Source organism: Catharus ustulatus, chromosome 5 (assembly GCF_009819885.2).
Source record: "Catharus ustulatus isolate bCatUst1 chromosome 5, bCatUst1.pri.v2, whole genome shotgun sequence".
Lineage (NCBI taxonomy): Eukaryota > Metazoa > Chordata > Aves > Passeriformes > Turdidae > Catharus > Catharus ustulatus.
The window spans coordinates 41,819,145-41,838,633 of NC_046225.1; the positions used below are offsets into that span (position 1 = coordinate 41,819,145).

Genomic DNA, 19,489 nt, shown 5'->3' on the forward strand with positions numbered 1-19,489 from the left:
GGCTGCGGGGACGCGCCCGGGCCGCCCGTCCCTGCTGCTGGCAGAGCCCCCGAGCAAAGCTCGATGGAAGCAGGCGGGCCCCTCTAGCAGCCTTTCCCCAGCTCCTGCCCTACGCGCTGCCCCGCCGGACGCTTCCGTGCCGGATCCGCGACCGGGGCCTGCCCGGCCCAGCCCGGCGGGCAGCGCGGCCAGGGTTAACCCTGAGGAATGCAGCGGGAGGAATGTGCATGCAGATGAGATGGATGCTAATCTCATGCTAATGAGCGGCGGCCGCGGCGGCCCGGGGCTCAGGCGGGCTCCCCGCGCCCAGACGGCAGCTGGGCTCCGCCGGCAGCCCTGAGCCGCCGCGGCGCGGGCGAGGCGGCAGCCCGGGCATGGTGGACTGAGACCGGCCGCGGCAGAGGGCTTCCCTGGGCTCCCGCGAGGTCCCGCTCTCGGCCCCTTCCCCGGCCCGGGTCGGAGCTTTTCCCGCTTCCCGTCTTTCTTTCTGTCCCTATGGAGCAGCTACCCCCGCCGCCCGACCATGCCTAGGAAAGCGGGGAATGGGCAGCTTCCCTTACCTGATGGCTGGGAGGAGGCGAGGGATTACGACGGCAAAGTCTTCTACATCGACCACAACACGAAGCAGACCAGCTGGATCGACCCCCGGGACAGGTGGCTCGCGGGCAGGGAGGCGGCGAGGCCCGGGCGGGCGGGGGGCTCGGAGCGGCCCCGGGCGGAGGGACGGGCGGGGGCCGCGCCGGAGGGTGCCCGGGCACACCGTGCCCTCCTTCCCACCGCCACGGGCACAGGCTTGTTTCTAAGTCTGTGGCGTGAGCTGGTATTGGGGCGGGGAAGGAGGGAGAAGCCTGTGGAGTTCCTCCCGGAACGGCCGGGGGTTGCCGGTATTTGGGGAATTCCCGACAGGCACCAAAGTTTGCGAGTCCCTCCGAAACCGGAGGCGCTGGCTTCTCGCCCTCCTTCTCTCCCGGGCGCTGTGCAGTGGGGCCGCTTCCCCGCTCCTGGCTGGCGGAGCATCCCGGGCGCCGGGCCCCCAGTGTGCCCCGCTGCCCCAGAGCGGTGTGCGGCTGCCGGGGAAGGAGCCGGGGCTGCCGGAGGCCTCGTGTGCTCGCTAGGCCTCAGCCAGCCCCAGTCCGCTCAGCCCCTGGCAGCCGGAGTCCGACGTGCTTGCTGCCCGTCCCGGGGTGAGCTGTGTAAAACTCCCTGGAAGCGCTTCAGCCAGTGAAGCACCCTGCGCCGAGGCTGCTCGTCCCGCAGTCCCCGGGGCAGCTCTGCCGGCTGGACGCGGATGCTGGTTTAATAGCTGGACAAGATACCTCCTGCAAAACGTATCTTGCGTCCGAAGTGGTGCTGAAAAGTAATTAAACCCCAAAACTTTGTGCCTATTATGAAATACGATGTTGTAATTGAAAACAGTGCAGTCTTATTATTAAAATAACCCCAGAACTTTTAAAAGACATTATAAATTTATGAAACAAGCAGCACTGAATTATAAATGAAGGCCTTGGCTTATATTTCTCAGGTGAACTTAGAAAAGGTAGCCGTGTTGAAGCTTGCTGGCTGTAAGTTGCAGAGGGAAGTTTTGGCGAGCATCATGTGCTGTGTAAGGCCTACTCAGTCTTACTTGCTATAACAGCAAATTCCAGTAGTGGCAAACTTCATGCTTGAATTCCTCTGTACTTCACAACATGTTAATTACCTTGTAAATATTAGTGAGGTGATAAGGTATACAGGACAATGTTATTTATTACACTTAGCATTCTTGGGTGATTTTAATGCAGGCAATATAAAACTTCTGTCTTTATTGTCTCCAGAAATAGCGGCTATTAAGACCTTAAATATGTGTTTCCAAGGCAGAATGGAAGACAGTATGATTGAAGTAAAGCAAAATGTGATATGGAATGTACTTGTTGTAATATTGCCTCAATGAATGTACTACCAATTTAATTTAATACAGTCTATAGTCCTGAAAAGTTCAAGACTATTCATATTTGATGGTAAAATTTGAGTAGACAGTGACATAACACTTGTGTGTTTGCCATCCCATAGGGATGGATAAATATTGTTTCATTAATACCTTACAGGTAAAAGGGAAACCAAGTCCTGAGATGTTACTTCCTTAGTTCTCATTACAGATTATAAAGACCTTTTTCAGAAGAGCAGTGTTTGAAATAATTGTTAACCTGTGTCAGTCATGCAAAACAAACAAAAAGGGATTTTGCCCTAGGTACTTAAGAGAATCCATGCCTTAGTGTACATGGCTCAGCTGTGAAGTTGAAATGCCTGCACAGAAGAGAGACCAACAAGCCCATTTGATGTGCAACTCATAGTATTTGTATTTACAGTATCTCTGTTTGAAGTCTGTATTTATATTAGTGACCTGTTTTGGAAAAACTAATAAGAAATTCATGAAAGTCTTGTGATGATTTTGCTTTAGAATCAGTTTTATCTTCCATGTGTTTAGAGAATATACATTTAGAAACCATACAGGCCATTATTTGCGCTTGCTGGCAGAAAAGTTGGAAACTGATTTTCCAAGTTTGTCAATACAATAAAATCTGGATTAATGTTAAATTGTCAAAACGAAGGTAATGGATTCTAAAGAATGACTGAAAACATGTTGCCTTTTTTTTCCCCCCACCTAACTTCTCTCATAGACATAATAAAGTTTCCATGATGTACCTCTGGAATATTATAGTACACAGGCTTCTAAAATGTTTCATTGGTAAAGCAAGTGTAAAATAGATAAATTTTTACTGACAATATTCCCTCTGCTGCTTATACACTGCGTTCCGTAGATGATTACATAGAAAAGTCATGCTTGATAGTCTAAAATAATTTTTATCCTTTTTGATTTAGAAGATACAGATACTGAAGACTAGTGCTGTCAGACATTAGCCATATGTTTGGAAATTGTCAAGTGTATTTGAGCACAGTTAGGAACTTCTTTGTTACTGTTTTAAAATAGTCACATCTGGAAATAAAAGGGCAGTTGAAAATACCATATTTGAAAGCTTCTTGGAAAATTGTGTTTGTGGCTGTTGTATTTTTTAAGAATTTTTTTTCTCAGGTTCTTTTCTAGAGCATGTATTGGTTACTGCTTAGGTGGTGCACGTCTGTTAATACAATTATAGCCTTGTATACAGCTGTGAAAAAAACTTATATCAACTTCAAGCTTGGGTCTCAGTTTTCTGTTTTGCCCACTTTATGAATGTGAATAATCCCACTGATGTTAGAGAATCTCATACTTTTAAGGGCAATAGTGACTTAGCTTGTGTTTTAGGAGTGTTGTGGAAGCTCAGGGGTTTTTAATGTTTTCCACTGTTCACCAGCGATTTTTCTCTCAAAATACTTACCGTTCTGTACTGATTTGTTTTGAAGGCTGATGGCCCAAAAGAAGAGGACTCTTCAAGATCTATAATTCAGAGAGACATAAAGACAAGAATGTGAGAGTTGTAGCAACATTTTCACTCACTAAATATATAGATGTGTTTTCTTTGTTCATGACTCCCTCAAGCTACAGCAAGCTGAGAACTTGCTGGTCATGACAGTTCTTTTGGAACTGGCTTATTGTAAGCAGGGAAATAGCCCAAAGTATTAATCTTATCCTGCTACTACTACTTGATGAAAATATTAAAAGACAACCATGGGCTAAAGAGGATGAAGCAGATGAAAAAGGGAGAAAGGGTTTGAGGAATACGTACTGTTTTTTTAAGTTCCCTTGAAACTCTTTCAAGTTCTTGAAATACTAAGTTATTGTAAAGTATTGCTTTGGGGTTTTTTTCTGATAATTAATAGGGGCTTGGGGTGGGTCAGGAATTTGAAAAGGAAAATTTTTCTTTTTTTCCATCATTCAACACATTTTAAGTAAGCCTCACATTTGTTAGATTCCTTAGTGGAACCAACAGAGTAATGCACCAAGGAGGAGTGAAATGGGGGATAGGAAACTCAGTAACTGGAATTTTTCAGCAGTTGGATGATGCTTGGTTTTCTTACCATGAATTCAGGGCTTCTCATATCTTGGTTTCTACATAATAAATAGTCAAATGCACGCTGCTGATCACCAGTGATTCAAAACAGATTTTTTTTTTTTTTTTTCATAGCTTGCCTAAAATGAGTTCTGCATCACAAATGCTGAAGCTGTGAGTGATCTTCATTTAAATCTTTATCTGCACTCCTGTCAGTGATGAGATGCTATGAAAACAAAACTGTCCTTTCTGTTCTCACTTTGCTTTTCACTGAGGACTAAAATCTTCTAAAAATACATTTGTACATTTGAAATAGTTTATACTATACTTCTGCTAAAATGTTTCAAGAGTACTTGATAACTTTATAACTAAGAAAGTGCTTGAGAAGCATTGGATGTGCTGAAAACCAGAGAACTTTACGAGTTAAGAGATTGTAAACGAGTTTGCTTTGTGAGTAGGGAATGCAGTTTCCATTGCTACTTTCATCTTTTGGGGAGGTTGAAAACACTACAGCTTTAGCATGGGATTCTTTAACTTGTGCTAGATTTGTCTGATTTTTTTTACTAGGTTTCAGCAATTAAATGTCATTTGCCCTTTTTCCATAGAAAAGAAGGGCAGTTTATCCCTTACCTTCTCACTGGAACTTGCTTTCTCTTGTGAAGAGCAGAGAGTGTGAGGACTGAAGATACTGAAGTTGTTTAAGCAGGGGGACTTCCATCGTGTCTCTTTCCTGGATGTTGCTGTAGCTCGGGGATGCATGGTGAAAGACTTGCAGTACAGCAGAAATAGGAGTCATATAAGACACTGGACTCATTAAAGGTAGCAAATAAGAGGCAAGCAGAAATGAAATAACATGGTGAGAGGCATCATCAGAGACTTAAAAATGTATCTGAATTGATTCTTTCATGTATGTAAGAAAGCTGTGCTGTGACAGATGAATAAAATAGTGTTAGTTATTACAGTTTGAAAGGGATTGATCTTAATTCTGTTTTAAGTGCTAACCTCAACATTGATTATTTACCACTACAGCAACTACCTGATAAAGGCCTTTGTTTAGGGTGCTGCTTGCTTAGAATGAATTTAAGGGCAAGCCATTGCTGGTTTCTCACATAATTTCTCATTCCCTTTCTATCTTCCCTTCCCTTGTTTGGTAGTAACTGAGGAGGGCTTTTATGTTTTTGATGGTATGGAGCTGCAAAATAATTGTTTCAATATACTTTATGACATTTGAGCCTTAATAAGCAGTAGTCAACTTGCTCTTTTGAAAAATCAGTAGAGAATCCTTTGATGGCACTCCAAGGTGTACAGCTTGCAATAATCCTGTATTGAGATAGGGCAACCATTTTTCCCCCAAATATCTTTTTCTTCCCTTTTTCAGCCTATAGTATCGTTTGTGGGTTTTTATCCCGATTCCACCTAATTTATTCCTGCCTCCTTGTCTGCTCAGGAATGTGCATGCTCCCTGTGAAACTATGTACTTCTGATTTCAGTGACAGGTTGAGGACTGTTTTTACTTAATTGATCTATATTTTTTCAAAATAAAACTCATGATGCAAGTACTGAACGTGCAATGAGAGACTAGCTGTGTCTGAAGTTCTGACATTTTCATTTGTTTATCCAGTGTGAAGCAGTATTCTAATATTTCAGTGCTACTGTAGCTGTGATAGCATCCAGACAGTGTTAAAATACAAAGTGATTGTGTATGTGAGTCTTCAACCAGTCTGTCATTTGCATGGGGCTGTGTGTTGTTGATTTTAGTATTAGTAAAAATGGCTATGCTACCTCTGAGATAACACTTTTATTCTTTATTTCTCTGGAAGTGATAGAGCTGCACTGTGTCTTTCATCTCAGAGCATATGAAGTTAACAAGTCAGGAAATGCTGCGGAGTATTTGCTTATGTGTGCAAAGTATGTACTGCTGGTCACAGCCAAGAACTGTGACCTGGTATGTGAAGTGGGACAAGTGCTATAGCCTGTGTAGACCTGTGTCTGTAGTACCTGCCTACTAGAGCTATTTTGATCAAAACCTATCTTGACTTACAAAATAGTGTTACAATAGTTGTCATGCACAATGTGACACTTAATGTGAAATTGTACACATAATCAAATATGAAAAAATATTTATAACTTTGGAGATCTGTACAGATTGCATGAGGAGTTCTTGATTTTTTTTTTTCCAGTTAAATAACCAGTCTTCAACTGTTTGGTTAAAATTCTGTTCTTTGAACATGATACTAAGGCTATTCTAATAAGAGGATTTCTCTACTTCCAGTAACTAATGTTTGTAACATCAAGAGATAAGTTGAATTTTGTGAAAAGGGTTTTGGTTTGGTTTCTTGCTACCTTCTTCTTTTTAGCCTGTAAAAGTGTGTTACAAATATCTGTGATTTAACAATTTATACACCACTCAGGTGACTGAAAACTGGACTAGTACTCCTGGAAGTAATGGAAAAGATTGAAAATGGACAAACAAATATTTACATACAGTAATATTTCAATGGTGATACACTTTCAGAAAGGCATGAATATAAATGATGCTAAGATTCCACAACTGTTACATTGCAGTGTTTAAGTTCTTATGAATTTAAGCAACCTGGAAGGGAAGTAGAAAAGTATTCCAGGAGGATAATGCAGCCTACTGAGTCCAAACTGGCATTATGCTTACACGTCCTCCTCCTGCCACCAAAACTCAGCCCAGGAGATGATTTGGCTAAAATGAACCTCATTGTTTTTAGGGCTGTTTTCCAGCAGAATCAGCGTGTTGTGTTGCTGACTGGGTACTAATGCTAGTGTGAGCCAGGAGGCAAGTCCAGAGCTGGGAGCAAAAGGGAGAATGGTGCTGTGGAAATCAAGATGAAGATCAATCCTAGTTGTCATGGAACTATCGTCTTACACGTCCATTTCTGTTGTTGGGTGTCTCCATTGTTTTCTTGTGTATGTCTTTTTGTTCATCTTTGTTGGGGGAGCCAGTAGTAAAACTGTCACAGATGTCCTGATTCTAAATATGTTTTCTGTCACTGAGAAACCTTTCAAATGTTTGTTGCTGTGAAGCTTGTACAGAAGAGAAATGTTGTCATTGCATGGTTGCAGAATTAGAAGCTGTTTTTTGGGAATGTGCTGCTGTTGGCAATATGCTTATGAATAGTTAATTTCTACTGTTTATGAAAGTAGATAAGAAATTCTTTGACTTAGTTGCATTTTGTTCCTAATTATTCATAAATTGTGTTTTATGCTCAGGTGCAAAGTGTCTCACCAGAATGATAGTGTAATTCAAGATTTTTAATGTCTTATTGTATGAAGCAAACTTGAGCCATTTGTCTTCCTACATTTTAGGTCATCACCTTTATGGACAGCTTGACTTGTCCTTCATTTGGAAGGAGCTACTAGTGGCTGAAAAGGGGAGTTATACAGTAGTTATGGTTTTCCTTTTGTGTTTCTTCAGTAATTTGAAGGGATTTGCATTGTGGATGTAGGTTTTGGGTCTTTTAAATAGCACACAAAGAGTATTGATGAGTACTATTGCTCTTCCCAGTGATTTTTTCTGTGCAAAACTGTTAATGGTGGTGAAGTTCCTACCTGATGAAGTCAATCGCTGACTCTTGTTTTTAAAAGAATTTCTTGGGGGAGAGATTCCTTTCTCCCTTTAAGTGTACTTTTTAAAAGCTAATTTGCTTTTGGAATTGTTTTGTTGGTTAGGACTTGTGGCCTAGAAGCAGTCTGTCAGTTTGTTCTGTGGACTGAAACAATCAACTGCATCTTACAGAACAAGATTAGATGCTGTCCTTTGAATACTGTTTGTACTTGAAGAAAGAACAACTTTATCTCATCAACTCTGAATACATATTGTATTCAAAGTACAGTAATTTCACGATTACAAGCCACACTGACCATAAGCCGCATCTCCGGGTGACAGCAACATTTCATTCTTTGTCCATACATAAGCTGCCCCTGATTATAAGCCGCTCTGTCATTTGCAGTGAGGACTCACGTACAACAAAGTTGCCAAATAGTAACAGAGTCACGGGATCACAGGGTTTACTGGCTCGGCTCGGGCCGCGTGGGCTTGGCCCGCTCGGGGCTGCCAACAGGGCCAAGTGGCCCAGCCTGGCGGGACCACTCGGAGCCGGCCACCACTGCCACAGAGCTTGCTCACCCCGGCCCAGCGCTGCCCCGTGGTGGCAGGCGGGGACGGAGCCCGCCAGCACCCATGGCGGTGGCAGGAGGGAAAGGAGACCCCCTGCTCCCGTGGCGGCAGGCGGGGAGGGAGCCCGCCGGCACCCGCGGCGGTGGCAGCAGGCGGGGAGGAAACCTGCCTGTTCCTGTGGCGGCAGGTGAGGGTGGAAGCCCCCTGCCTCCGCCCTGAGCCACGAGGCTGGCAGGAGGGAGCCCCCGCCTCTCCCCCGAGCCACGGGGATGGCAGCAGGGAGCTCCCCACCTCCCCCTCGAGCTGTGGGGATGGCTGCACTGCCTGAAGGAGGGAACCTCCGCCTCCCCTGCACCCTCCCACCCCCCCCCCCCCCCCCCCCCCGCACTGCCAGCACAGAGCCCGCCTCCACCCGGCACGCAACACAGTAACCAATTTGTAACAATCACGCAATCCTGGGTTTTACTGGCAGGTGCACAGCTCGGCACCCTGGTTGGCACTTCTGGGGTTGGAAATTTCCGAACTTTTTTCATATATTAGCCGCTCCTGAGTGTAAGCCACATTTCCGGGGTGGGAGCAAAATTTTAGTCAAAATGGTGTGGCTCATAATAGTGAAATTACTGTAATTGTGTGGGTATGTAAAGACACATTATCTTATGACAGCAAACTTAAACTTCTGTATATTCTTGCTGTGTGCAATACAATATTTCAAGTTGGACCTGCTTTGATATGTGCTATTTTTCTCAATTCATGAAATAAAGTTTCAATCTTTATTTGAAAAACAAACAGAACAGTCTACTGAAATGCCTTCCATAATATGCTGATTGATCTGATCATTATGCTTGCAGTGTCTAGAAATACCAGTATTTTTTTACTTTCGCTATGGGGGAAAGATCTAGGAGAATCTGTGTTTTAACTAAACCCTGTGAGGACACACTTTTTATATTAGCAACTTTCTTCTGTTGTTAGTGAAGGAATAGTACTTTACACACCCATTGTTTCTTTTAGTACTTTCAAGTGCTAAACTATCGTCTTGTCCAGATAAGCTTATTTTTAAGCTTACAGATCTGACTGGTGAAGAATTCTGACTCTGATTCAATGCCTGGCCCTCTGCTCTTAAGAGCTTACCTCCCTCATAGAGCTAGGAATGTCTACCCGGGAATGGGGCTGTTTTTAATCATATGGCAGATGAACTTTTGATAGTCTGCAAATTGTGTACAAGCACATTGTGCCATATGGCAGAAAATATGCCCAATGCATGATGAATGTCGCCTGCCTTTTAGCTAAGTGGCAGGCGTATGTCTTAGTAACATCTTGTCAAGATGGGTTTGACCAAAGCACAGGTGTCCCTTGACATGTAGCTGCATGGCAGTGTTTTTATTGGGATCACACTGTGGAGGAACAATTCTGGTCTCTTCTGCCTGTTGCTTGCTAGGACACTTCTGGACAGGATATTTGCTATATTGTTCTCTTAATGCTTCCAAAACAGGATGTATGACCCACTTTGGCTAAAAACGTGGGCATTTAAACTTTACTTGCTGTCAATGATGGATTGCAGAAAATTGTCAGGAAAAGACATTTCTTTGTTCTTGATGGAGAAATGACAGGATGGGGTTTTCTCCCTTGTGGCACTGTCAATGGTTAAACTGCAGTGTAGCCCAGAAATGTCTGTCTCCTGAGAGGCCATGATTTCCTGATCTACAAGGAGCACTCTTATTTAAAGCCTAGTCCCTTCATTCTTAAATGCACATTTTGTTGATTATGCACAAAATGTCTATGTAGATTTAAACTTTTTGCCTCTTCACCAATATTAACAAAATGTCCCTGTGAAAACTCTAAATTCGTCTTAGAAGTAATTCTGTACAAACCAGTTAAAAACAAGTTTGCATCAGAGATGTGCTTCAGATTTATGTGGTAGATTTTTAAAATGCTGTTATTTAGCAAGTGATTACTGTGTCATCATATGGTTTGATTCATGTTCCTGAACCATTCTGACTGTAGCCTGACTGTGCAGAGCCTGACCAAGGGGTTGCTGGTTTTGGCTTCTGTTCTGTGAAGTATGCAGCAGAGACCAGTTGTCAGTGGAGAAAGATTTATAGTGCAGGAAGGCTGAAACAGCTGGGAGATGAACTGGAGAGGGAATATTTGGATGTTCTTCTTAGTTTTGGGAAGACAGTGGGAAAAGTAGGACACGAAGTGGTATCTAATGGACTTTGCTTCTATGGGATAGTCTGTGGTCACTACAACTGTCTTTGGCGAGTTCGTAAGAGATGCTAGTGATACCAAGTTTCCTTATGAGCTAAGTGACATTTTTGTTTCATAGATTATCCACCAGTCAAGTGTACTTCTGTTGTCATATGTGTGTTGTTACTTGGGATGTGATTTAAATTTGAAGACATTTTGTTGGTCCTGGTTTGCGCTGTGAATACCCAGCTTGAGGTATCTCTGTATATATTGTTTCTTGTCGAGCACAAAATAATCTACTTTTATTTTTTAATTATTTCTGAAGAGAGATGGCAAAAATACTCTTTCCTGAGAAACTGAGGAGTCTTCAGAAGTTTGGAGCTCAAATTTCATATAGGAAGCATTTTCTCAATAGAAATGTATTAACACATTACTTGTGTTCTTAATTTATTGTTAAAACTGTGGCAGAAGTTGGGGTCTGCCTAAGGGCTCTGAGTGGCTCTAAACCCACTTTTCATCCAAATCTGATCCCCCTATTCCTAAGACCTATACAATGTATATTCAGTGTAGCCACATGTTGCAGAAAAGAAAAATCAGGTCTTTTCAGTTAATTTTGTTAGTGCTGTCTTAATGTGTCCTCATTTTGTACAGTAATTTGTAATAAATTCTAAATTATGACCTTGAAAATGTTATTTGTGATTGTATTTTCTTCTAAAGTTTATTTTAGTTACATTCCCAGTAATGGGAAATTTTATTGTGTGCAGAATCTGACCCAAATGGTATTTTGGGTCTTTTAGTATGAAGTGCAGACTTGCACGTAGCCCCCCTTTTTAGTTTGGGTGGAAGTGTATAGTGGAAATGTGTTCTAGTTTGGATTGCTATGGACTTCTCTCAGAAAGATTTACAAAATAAGTTATGGTATGAGTTTAAGGCACAAAACTATTTAGCATTACATTTCAGAATGAACAGTGACAAACTGACAAAACTGGCATTGGAATGTCCATAGGGTTGGAGTAAGATTAAGTAAATTGGATAGTCCTGAGATGATGTGATCTCTGAGGGTCTGACTTGAATTTCACCAATTTCACCCTTCTGAAGTAAGTTACAGTGTTCCCTTTAATTTATGGATTAATTGATTATTTAGTTTGAAATGTAGACATGTGCAGAAACTCCAGAAATCAATGTCTTTTTTTTCTCTTTGTTTTCAAGTCTTAATATTGCTGGTCAGTAAGAATTTTGTCAAAGTTTTTCATATTTCTCACATTCTTTTGCAGTTTGCAGCTATGTTTTATGCAGAAGTGGTAGGCTTTAGTGAGCTACAGCATGAGGAAGGATCATTTGAAGTGGAAGTATAAAATATTTAAAATATATTTGGCTTAAGCATTGAGGAGTAAATGGGAATACATAAGAGAATTCAATTCAAGGCAGCAATCTGACAAGAAATTGAGACATGACCTCCTTCTGTCATGTTGTGAGTATTGCAGTGTTTGAAATGAGCTGCTAACACATTTACGGCCATTCTAATGAGTAGTAGCATGCTATGGATGTGAATAATCATCTGAAGCCTCTACAGGACATTCCTGAAATAGTGTTTAAATGACTAGGGATATTATGAGATGCAGGAAAGTATACAAATACCATAAGCCTTTTAGTCAGGCTAGCCTGGTCAGTAGTTTACTACTGCAGCAAGTAAGGCTGACTGTGCAGGATTATTTAGTACACTGTAAACAGATGTTCTGTTCAAGTTTCTGAACGCTGCATATTCTTTTCTGGGGTTTTTTTTGTTGTTTTGTTTGTCTCTGTTATTGTTAATCCCTAGGCTCGCATTTTATATTTACTTTTGGACAGAAAGTTAGTGAACTGAGGTTGGAAGTTTGCTAAGGGGTTGTTGGTTAAGCAGCTGTTAACTAAATTAATGATGCTATGGTTGAGAAGGTGAATGAATTGCTGATAGTAAAAGAAATTACTATAGTGTTATGGATTCTGGTTTTTCATTCTTGCTTTTGTTCTTGTTTGCTTATGTGGTTGTTGTACTGGCTCACTTGCTAGCATGACTTACAATGATGTAAAATGAGCCACAGGCTTCTGTACTGTAGCAGGTTGCTGATTTGCATTCAGGACCTGGCTGGCCTGTTGGCTCATACATGACATCAAAACTTTGTTTTTCCAGGCAAAATTTTGGCAAGAAAATGGGCTTGGAGGACAAATGTAGAACAGTTAGGGATTTTTAATGCAATCTTTTGAGAATAAACTCTCATAAATAACTATTTTGTAATACTGTATTTGAAGTTTTTTAAATGGCCAGTGTGGGAATTTTGAATGCCCTCTTTTTACATAGATGTTGTAAGTACCCATCTATTTAAGACATGCAAAAATATTTAAAACTACTGTTGCACAGGTGATGAACACAGTAACATTCAGATACCATGAACGGTTTAGTGCGGCTTTTATGATGTCCTGATGGGTATTTTGATTACATAATAACTTAGTACTTAAAATGTGAGATGATTGGATACTTGTAAAAAATTTAGATGGGCAAGAAGCTTAAAGGGTCCTGACTTAAGAATGGTTGTATCTAAACAGAAGTATGAGCACATACCCTGGAAATCTAGTCCCATGGTCACCTGAACTGTAGTACTGCCCATAACAGGTCATAGGTTGCTTTTGGACCAGCTGATCTGGAAGCCAGCACTAAGAGATGGGAGCAGTACTTCAGCAAATTTCTCTTTGTTATAGTGTCCAGCAACCCAGGAGGTTGGAAACACTCTAAAACCACACTTTTCCCAGTTGAGATGTACCCAAAGAGTATTACCTCTGTTTATCCTTGGAATATCTCCTTTGGCTGTGAATCCATCTGAAATTGCTTGATGATGAAGGGGAAAAGGAATATCGGGAAGGTAAAATCTTTCAAAGTGCCCATTCCTATACTGTTTGATGTTTTGTCTTTTTAAGAATGTTTACACTGAAGTCATAGAATTCTGGGCTAATCAAGGAGCACAAATAAGCTTCCTGCTACTCATCAAGGCCCAGGTGAGGCCGTTTAGGGACACATGTTTTCCTCTAGTGTTTCTCTAGAACAGGTCCTCTAGATCTTTGGATCTGCTGTAGAAATATCCTAAAACTATACCTGGTAATAGAAATCAGATATTAAGTTGGAAGGAAGGAGAGTGGGCAGAGAGTCTATATGATGAATAACAGTCTTTAATTATTTTTTAAATAAAAAGAAGCAAGCAAAAATTTTATAAAATCCATGTTTACTGTTCTATTTCAGAGAAACATTAGTGCATTACTTGTATTTCAGTTCTACATCTCTGCTTGTGATATTTGATTTTCATGTGAAAACCTCTGTGCGTTTCTTTCAGACAATAAAATGGTTCATGGGGCAGTATTTGGCTGACACTTGTCAGTTTGTGTGGTCTGATGAATTTGTGAGAGAGAGAACTGAGAGTAGCAGACTCTGAAGTTCAGTTTGTGAAAAACATTTGTGCTAGTAAAGGTTGAAGTTATTTCCCTTTCCATGTGTTGCTTCTGTTTGACACCCCCCTTCAGTCATACTACAGATCTGTTTGTGCAAATTTGTTGTGCATCAGAGTAAAAGGGTTTAAAAGCAGCAAGAACAAAGATGAAAAAGATCTCATTAAAAATCAAAGCACAACAAAAAAAAAGTGTATAGTATTTCTGCATCAGTGAAAAGTCAATTAACCTTTTTTATAAAAGTTATTATTTTGAAAAGTTTGATCACCTGAACACAATCCCTACAAGTTGTGGACACTAAGGATATATTAGATATTGAATGTATACCATGCCAGTACTGACTTTGGTCTTCCATACAAATGTTAAAGGAACAGCAGGCAACTGATGATTTTGTTTTTTCCAATGGAAACCACAGTTTTAACATGAAAATAGAATTAATACTGTTCATTATACTGACACTGATGGGCCAATGTATAATCTGCATCCCAGAAGAGCTTTAACATTTTTTGCAAATGGAATTGCAATTATTTACTGCATCAGAAAAAAACCTGGCAGTGTAGCCTGGGATTTGTGGGTAAACACTAGAATAGGTTGCCCTGAATGCTTGTGGGCATGACTCAGAGCACCCTGGTCTAGTTTCAGAATTGTCCTGCACTGGGCAGTATGTTGAACCAGACAACATCCAGATGTTCCTGTCCTTCATTTTTTACTAGGCAAACGTGGGTAAATGCAGCTTTATTAGTGTTACATCATCTAATTAACTAGACATCATATTTTGGACAAAGACACTGGTTTTGGCAAGGTGAAGTGTTGTTGTAATCTGTTTAAATGCAAGCAAAGTACTTTTTACTCTACCTAACATGAAGTCCCTAATCCCAAACATCAATGCCTTTAAAGGACAAATTACATGATCAAATAGCTGTGAGACAAGGAGACTAAAATGTGCTGTATTGGAATGGGCATTATGGGGGTGGTTGGAGGTTTTAGGTGCTGTTTAGCAGTGTAATGGAAATAACTCAACCACTGTTCACTTCAGTAGTGTCTAAAAAGATTTAAAGCTTCAATTTGCTGTAGCTATCAAGTATATGAGCAAAAATATAGAAATAAAATTTCTTTGTCACTTAAAAATAAACTGTGCTCTGTTTGATATCAATGTAGGTCTCTAACACCCTGGACTTACCACGTACTTATATTACAGTAATTTCACGAATACATGCCACACCGTTTTGACCAAAATTGCTCCCATACCGGAAATGCGGCTAATACTCAGGAGTGACCAATATGTGAATAATTTTCTGACATTTTCAACCCTGGGAGTGCAAACCAAGTCAGTGCAAACTGCAAAGTCGAGCTCCTGCCAGTAAAACCCTGCATTTACACGGTTGTTACAAATTGGTTACTCTGTTGCGTGGCAGGTGGAGCTGCTCTGTGCAGGCAGCACAGGGGGTGGGGACGGTGGGGCAGCTCCCTCCTGCTGGCCCCGCGACTTGGGGGAAGGCGGGGCAGCTCTCTCCTGCTTAGCCCTGCAGCTCAAGGGAAGCAGGGGCTCTCTCCTGCTTGGCCCCGCGACTCGGGGGTCTCCCGTCCCCGCGTGCCGCCGCCGCAGGAGCAGGCAGGCTCCATCCCTGCCTCCCATCGCCGCTGCAGGTGCCGGCGGGCTCTGTGCCCCCCCTGCTGCCGCGGGGCAGCGCCGGGCTGGGGTGACCGAGCCCAGCGGTGGCGGCAACTGGCCCCGAGTGGCCCCGCCAAGCGGCAGCGCCGAGCTGGGCCACCCAGCCCTGTCGGCAGCCCCCAGCCCTCACGGCCCGAGCTGAGCCAGTAAACCCTGCCCTGCCGCAGTTCTGTTACTATTTGGCAACTTTGTTGCACACGGGTCCTCGCTGCGAACGACAGAGCGGCTTATACTCAGGTGTGGCTTATTTATGGACAAAAACCAAAATGTTTGCCAACACCCAGCGATGCGGCTTATACTCAGTGCGGCTTGTATTCGTGAATTTACTGTAACTTGAATTTTGGAATTTGGTGAGGACAATATGTGTTACATCTACCGATTGACTTATTAAAGATACCTCTATATGGGGTACATAATTTGCAATGTAATGTTAAAGTTACTACTAAATGTTCTAGAAACATCTTGTTATGATTTTTATTTTCCTCCTTCCTTCAAATTTGACTTTGGAAGAGACAGCATTTTAAAGTTTGTTGCAGAAGACACTTTGAGGGATGGATGATTGAAAATAACTCTCCTGAATGGCACCTTGCTGTACTTCATAGATCATAACAGCTTTTATTCACCACTGTGATTGTTTTTTGAATTACTACCTGTGGATGAATACTTGAAAGAATTGGTCTGCTGGCTACATATTTGGTTTGATTGAGGGCTATCTTGAAGTTGCCTTTAAATTATCTGGGGTTCTTGATGATCCTAGGATTTTCCAATCTTTTTTGTACTACATGATTTGTTTTGTTTCGTAGATTTTTGCAATTTTAGGAATAGTAATTCTATCTTTAATTTACTTTTTGTTTTAAAAAAATGTCATTTCAAGCTAAGATGTGTAGAAATACTTCTTTAGCAAATGATAGTTGCTACGTATTTTGCATCATTCGTTCAAAGGACATCATAAATTATGTAATGAATAATTATTATACTAATAGCTGCTAATGGACTGGGAACTGTTTTATTTATAGGAGATACATCTGTTATAGGGATAGCTCCAAGTGATATTCATAGCGGTGTACAAAAGTAAAACTGCTTTAATAGTTTATTGAAAATATCAGTAAGGCAGTAGTGTGCTATAGAGACATTTAATTGAATTGTCACTAATAAGCCAGGCAGAAAAAAAAGGACAAAATGAATGTCTGAAGACAAACTGACAGTTGAAATTTGTTAAAATACAGTGATTTTACGATTACATGCTGCACCTGATTATAAGCCGCACCTCTGGGTGTCGGCAACATTTCATTCTTCGTCCATACATAAGCCGCACCTGATTATAAGCCGCTCTGTCATTCGCAGCAAGGACCTGCGTGCAACAAATTTGCCAGTTAGTAACAGAATCATGGGATCGCGGAGTTTACTGGCTCGACTCGGGGCCGGGCGGGCTCGACCTGCTCGGGGCTGCCGATGGGGCCAGGTGGCCCAGCTCAGTGGTGCCACTCGGCAGGGCCGCTCAGGGCCAGCTGCCACTGCCACCAGGCTCGCTCGCCCTGGCCTGGCGCCGCCCTGAGGCGGCAGGAGGGGACAGAGCCCGCCCGCTCCCGTAGCGCCGGCTGGAGGCAGGCACGGAGCCCCCCGCCTTCTCCCCCCGCTGTGGGGCCGGCAGGAGGGAGCTCCCTGCCCAGCGCTGCTGGCACAGAGCCCACCTCCACCCGCCGCACAACAGAGTAACCAATTTGTAACAATCGCACAATGCCGGGTATTACTGGCAGGTACTCGTCTCGGCTTGCGCTTGTGCTTCCAGGTTTGGAAATTTCCGAACTTTTTCATATACTAGCCACTCCTGAGTGTAAACCGCATTTCCGGGTTAGGATCAAAATTTTAGTCAAAATGGTGCGGCTTATAATCGTGAAATTACTGTATTTAAATAAACATTCCTTTTGGTTTTTTTTTTTTGTAAGAAGTTGAAATGTTGATGAGTCTGTATAGAACATTCTGTTCTTCTGTTTTGATGAAAAATTCGTGTCAGAGGCTCTTTTGGGAGTGTAAAAACAGGGAATATTTTATTGCTCGTTAGCCAGTGTTAATGGTCAGAAATGTGAAAAAGTCAGATTCCAATCCCTTTCCTGACTTGGAATGGCTTGGTGCTATTGAAAAGCCACGTTCCCTGAATGAATGAAATGGAAGAGGTACCTGAGCATCCCAGTTCTGTTTCCTAATCTGCCATAACCCAAGGCAACAGGAAAATCCAGTTCTCAGTTTTGAAAATGGATCAGTTTGAAAAACAAGAGAGGGGAAAAGCAGACAAATAAATAAAAAGAAACGATGTTGTCGAAATTCCTGTGGAGTGTAATCATTGTCCCCTAGATAGCATTGGGAGGTGTGTCTCTCACTAGAAACATTTAACCAATCAAGGGCTGTCTGTGATCCATGTAAATTCCTCTCAGATTTTTGTCAACCGCAGTTCCCAGCTTCAGCTGCTACATCCTGTGTTCCTAGTATGTGATCTTTTCTCTTTACATTCAGAAAATAGCTTGAGCAAATAAGCAGGAGTGTGATGAAAAGAGTGGGTTTTATTTGAATATACCACGCCGTCTGTGTGAATAGTAAGGAATAAATAAAAGGTAGGTGAGGATGATGGCAGCGGGAGAATGCAGCATTTTTCAATGCTCTGAAATCCACAATACATTGTAGCTTGTTGTCAGTTTAAGAACACTAGTAAGCTTGGTAGTGACTAGCAGAAGGAGCATGATTTGCACTGTATGGTTCTTGTTAGTTCTGCTTTTTTGGGCCACAACAGCAAAACAGAAGGAAAAAAAGACATAAAGGTCAGGGCTGAGGTGTTTAAGTCTTTGTATTGTCTCAGTGGGGAGCTTGCAGGCTACAAACATCTCCCCTAACCTCAGCTGAGGGATTTCCCTGACCCCTCTCTACCTCATTCTGCACTTAGTGACTGCAAATCATACTCAGCAAGCGGTACTCTGTCCCACTTTGCTCCTCTGACAGATGGACTCTGGAGCCTTTCTGCCTAGTGTGTGTATCTCAGGAGCAGCAAGCCACATGAATCTTCTTGCCTGTCCCTCCTGTTCCTGTGGTTACCCACTCTGCAGCACACTCTCAGTTACAGCCATTCATAAGTATTTGGGCCATTTATAAAGGACTTTGGTTATAGCTTAAGCACAGGAAGTGTCAGTACAGTAAAGGCCTTTTGGACATCAATTAAGCTTCCTAGTCAGATTTGTGAAAGGAAGAGATTTTGTCTTCTCAAAGCCCAGTGAAAGAATCAAAAAATGTCATAGCCTGCTTTTTTTCAGCTGGCACAGTGGATTGCCATGCTCCATCAACCAGACTAATTCTTTGGTTGCCAGTGAGGGTCACCAAGCACTGCTGCTTACTTGTGTATCTCCCAGCAGCTGGCTTTAGAGGGACCACAGGAAGAATAATCCAGGCATGGAAAAACAAGGAAATAAAGCAGTTACTTTGCAAACCCTATTTGTATCTATTGCACAAGGCCATGCATTTCTTTTGCAGATTCTTGTCCAAGAATATTGATTTCATTATCAGCAATTATGTGTGGTGGTGTTTGGGTTTGGGTGGGCTTTTGTTGTATTTATGAGGATTCCAAATAAAAACTGTCTGCTGGTATTAATGGATTGTTGAAAGCAGCAATCGCTCTGACACAATGTCTTGTATGTGTAGATGCAGAAATGGTAATGATTACTGAAATACTGTAATGTTAAGAAATGATCAGTTCTGTTTCTCTCCTGGTACCTGGAGAGTGTTCTGGTAGCATTTAGTAGAGGTCCCTAGTTCCTGTTGCTGTTTATGTGAGTTTATGTAAACCAGACCAGAGACCATGTTACAATCTGTTTATTGCAAATGCAAATGATAGGAGTACAATGACTTTAATATAGAGAAAGCAGTATTGTGAAGGAGAGAAAATGTCATGGGCAAAATGAAATCCTTTTTGTATCTGTGGCATGAAGAAGTGAAGTCAGTAAAAAAGATGGGACTTGGACTCTTTCACCTTATTTCTTCAGGAGGAAAAAGCTGATGAAACAC

General features: G+C 42.0%; 1 protein-coding gene across 1 annotated transcript in view; it reads left to right on the forward strand.

The window, feature by feature from the left end:
• Positions 1-363: 363 nt before the first annotated feature.
• The window catches only part of WWC2 (WW and C2 domain containing 2), a 103,992-nt gene continuing 84,866 nt past the window's right edge, over positions 364-19,489 (forward strand). The window contains exon 1 of the mRNA XM_033059339.1: positions 364-654. Coding sequence (XP_032915230.1) covers positions 524-654 — 131 coding nt within the window. The 5' untranslated portion in view covers positions 364-523. The remainder of the gene's footprint in view (positions 655-19,489) is intronic.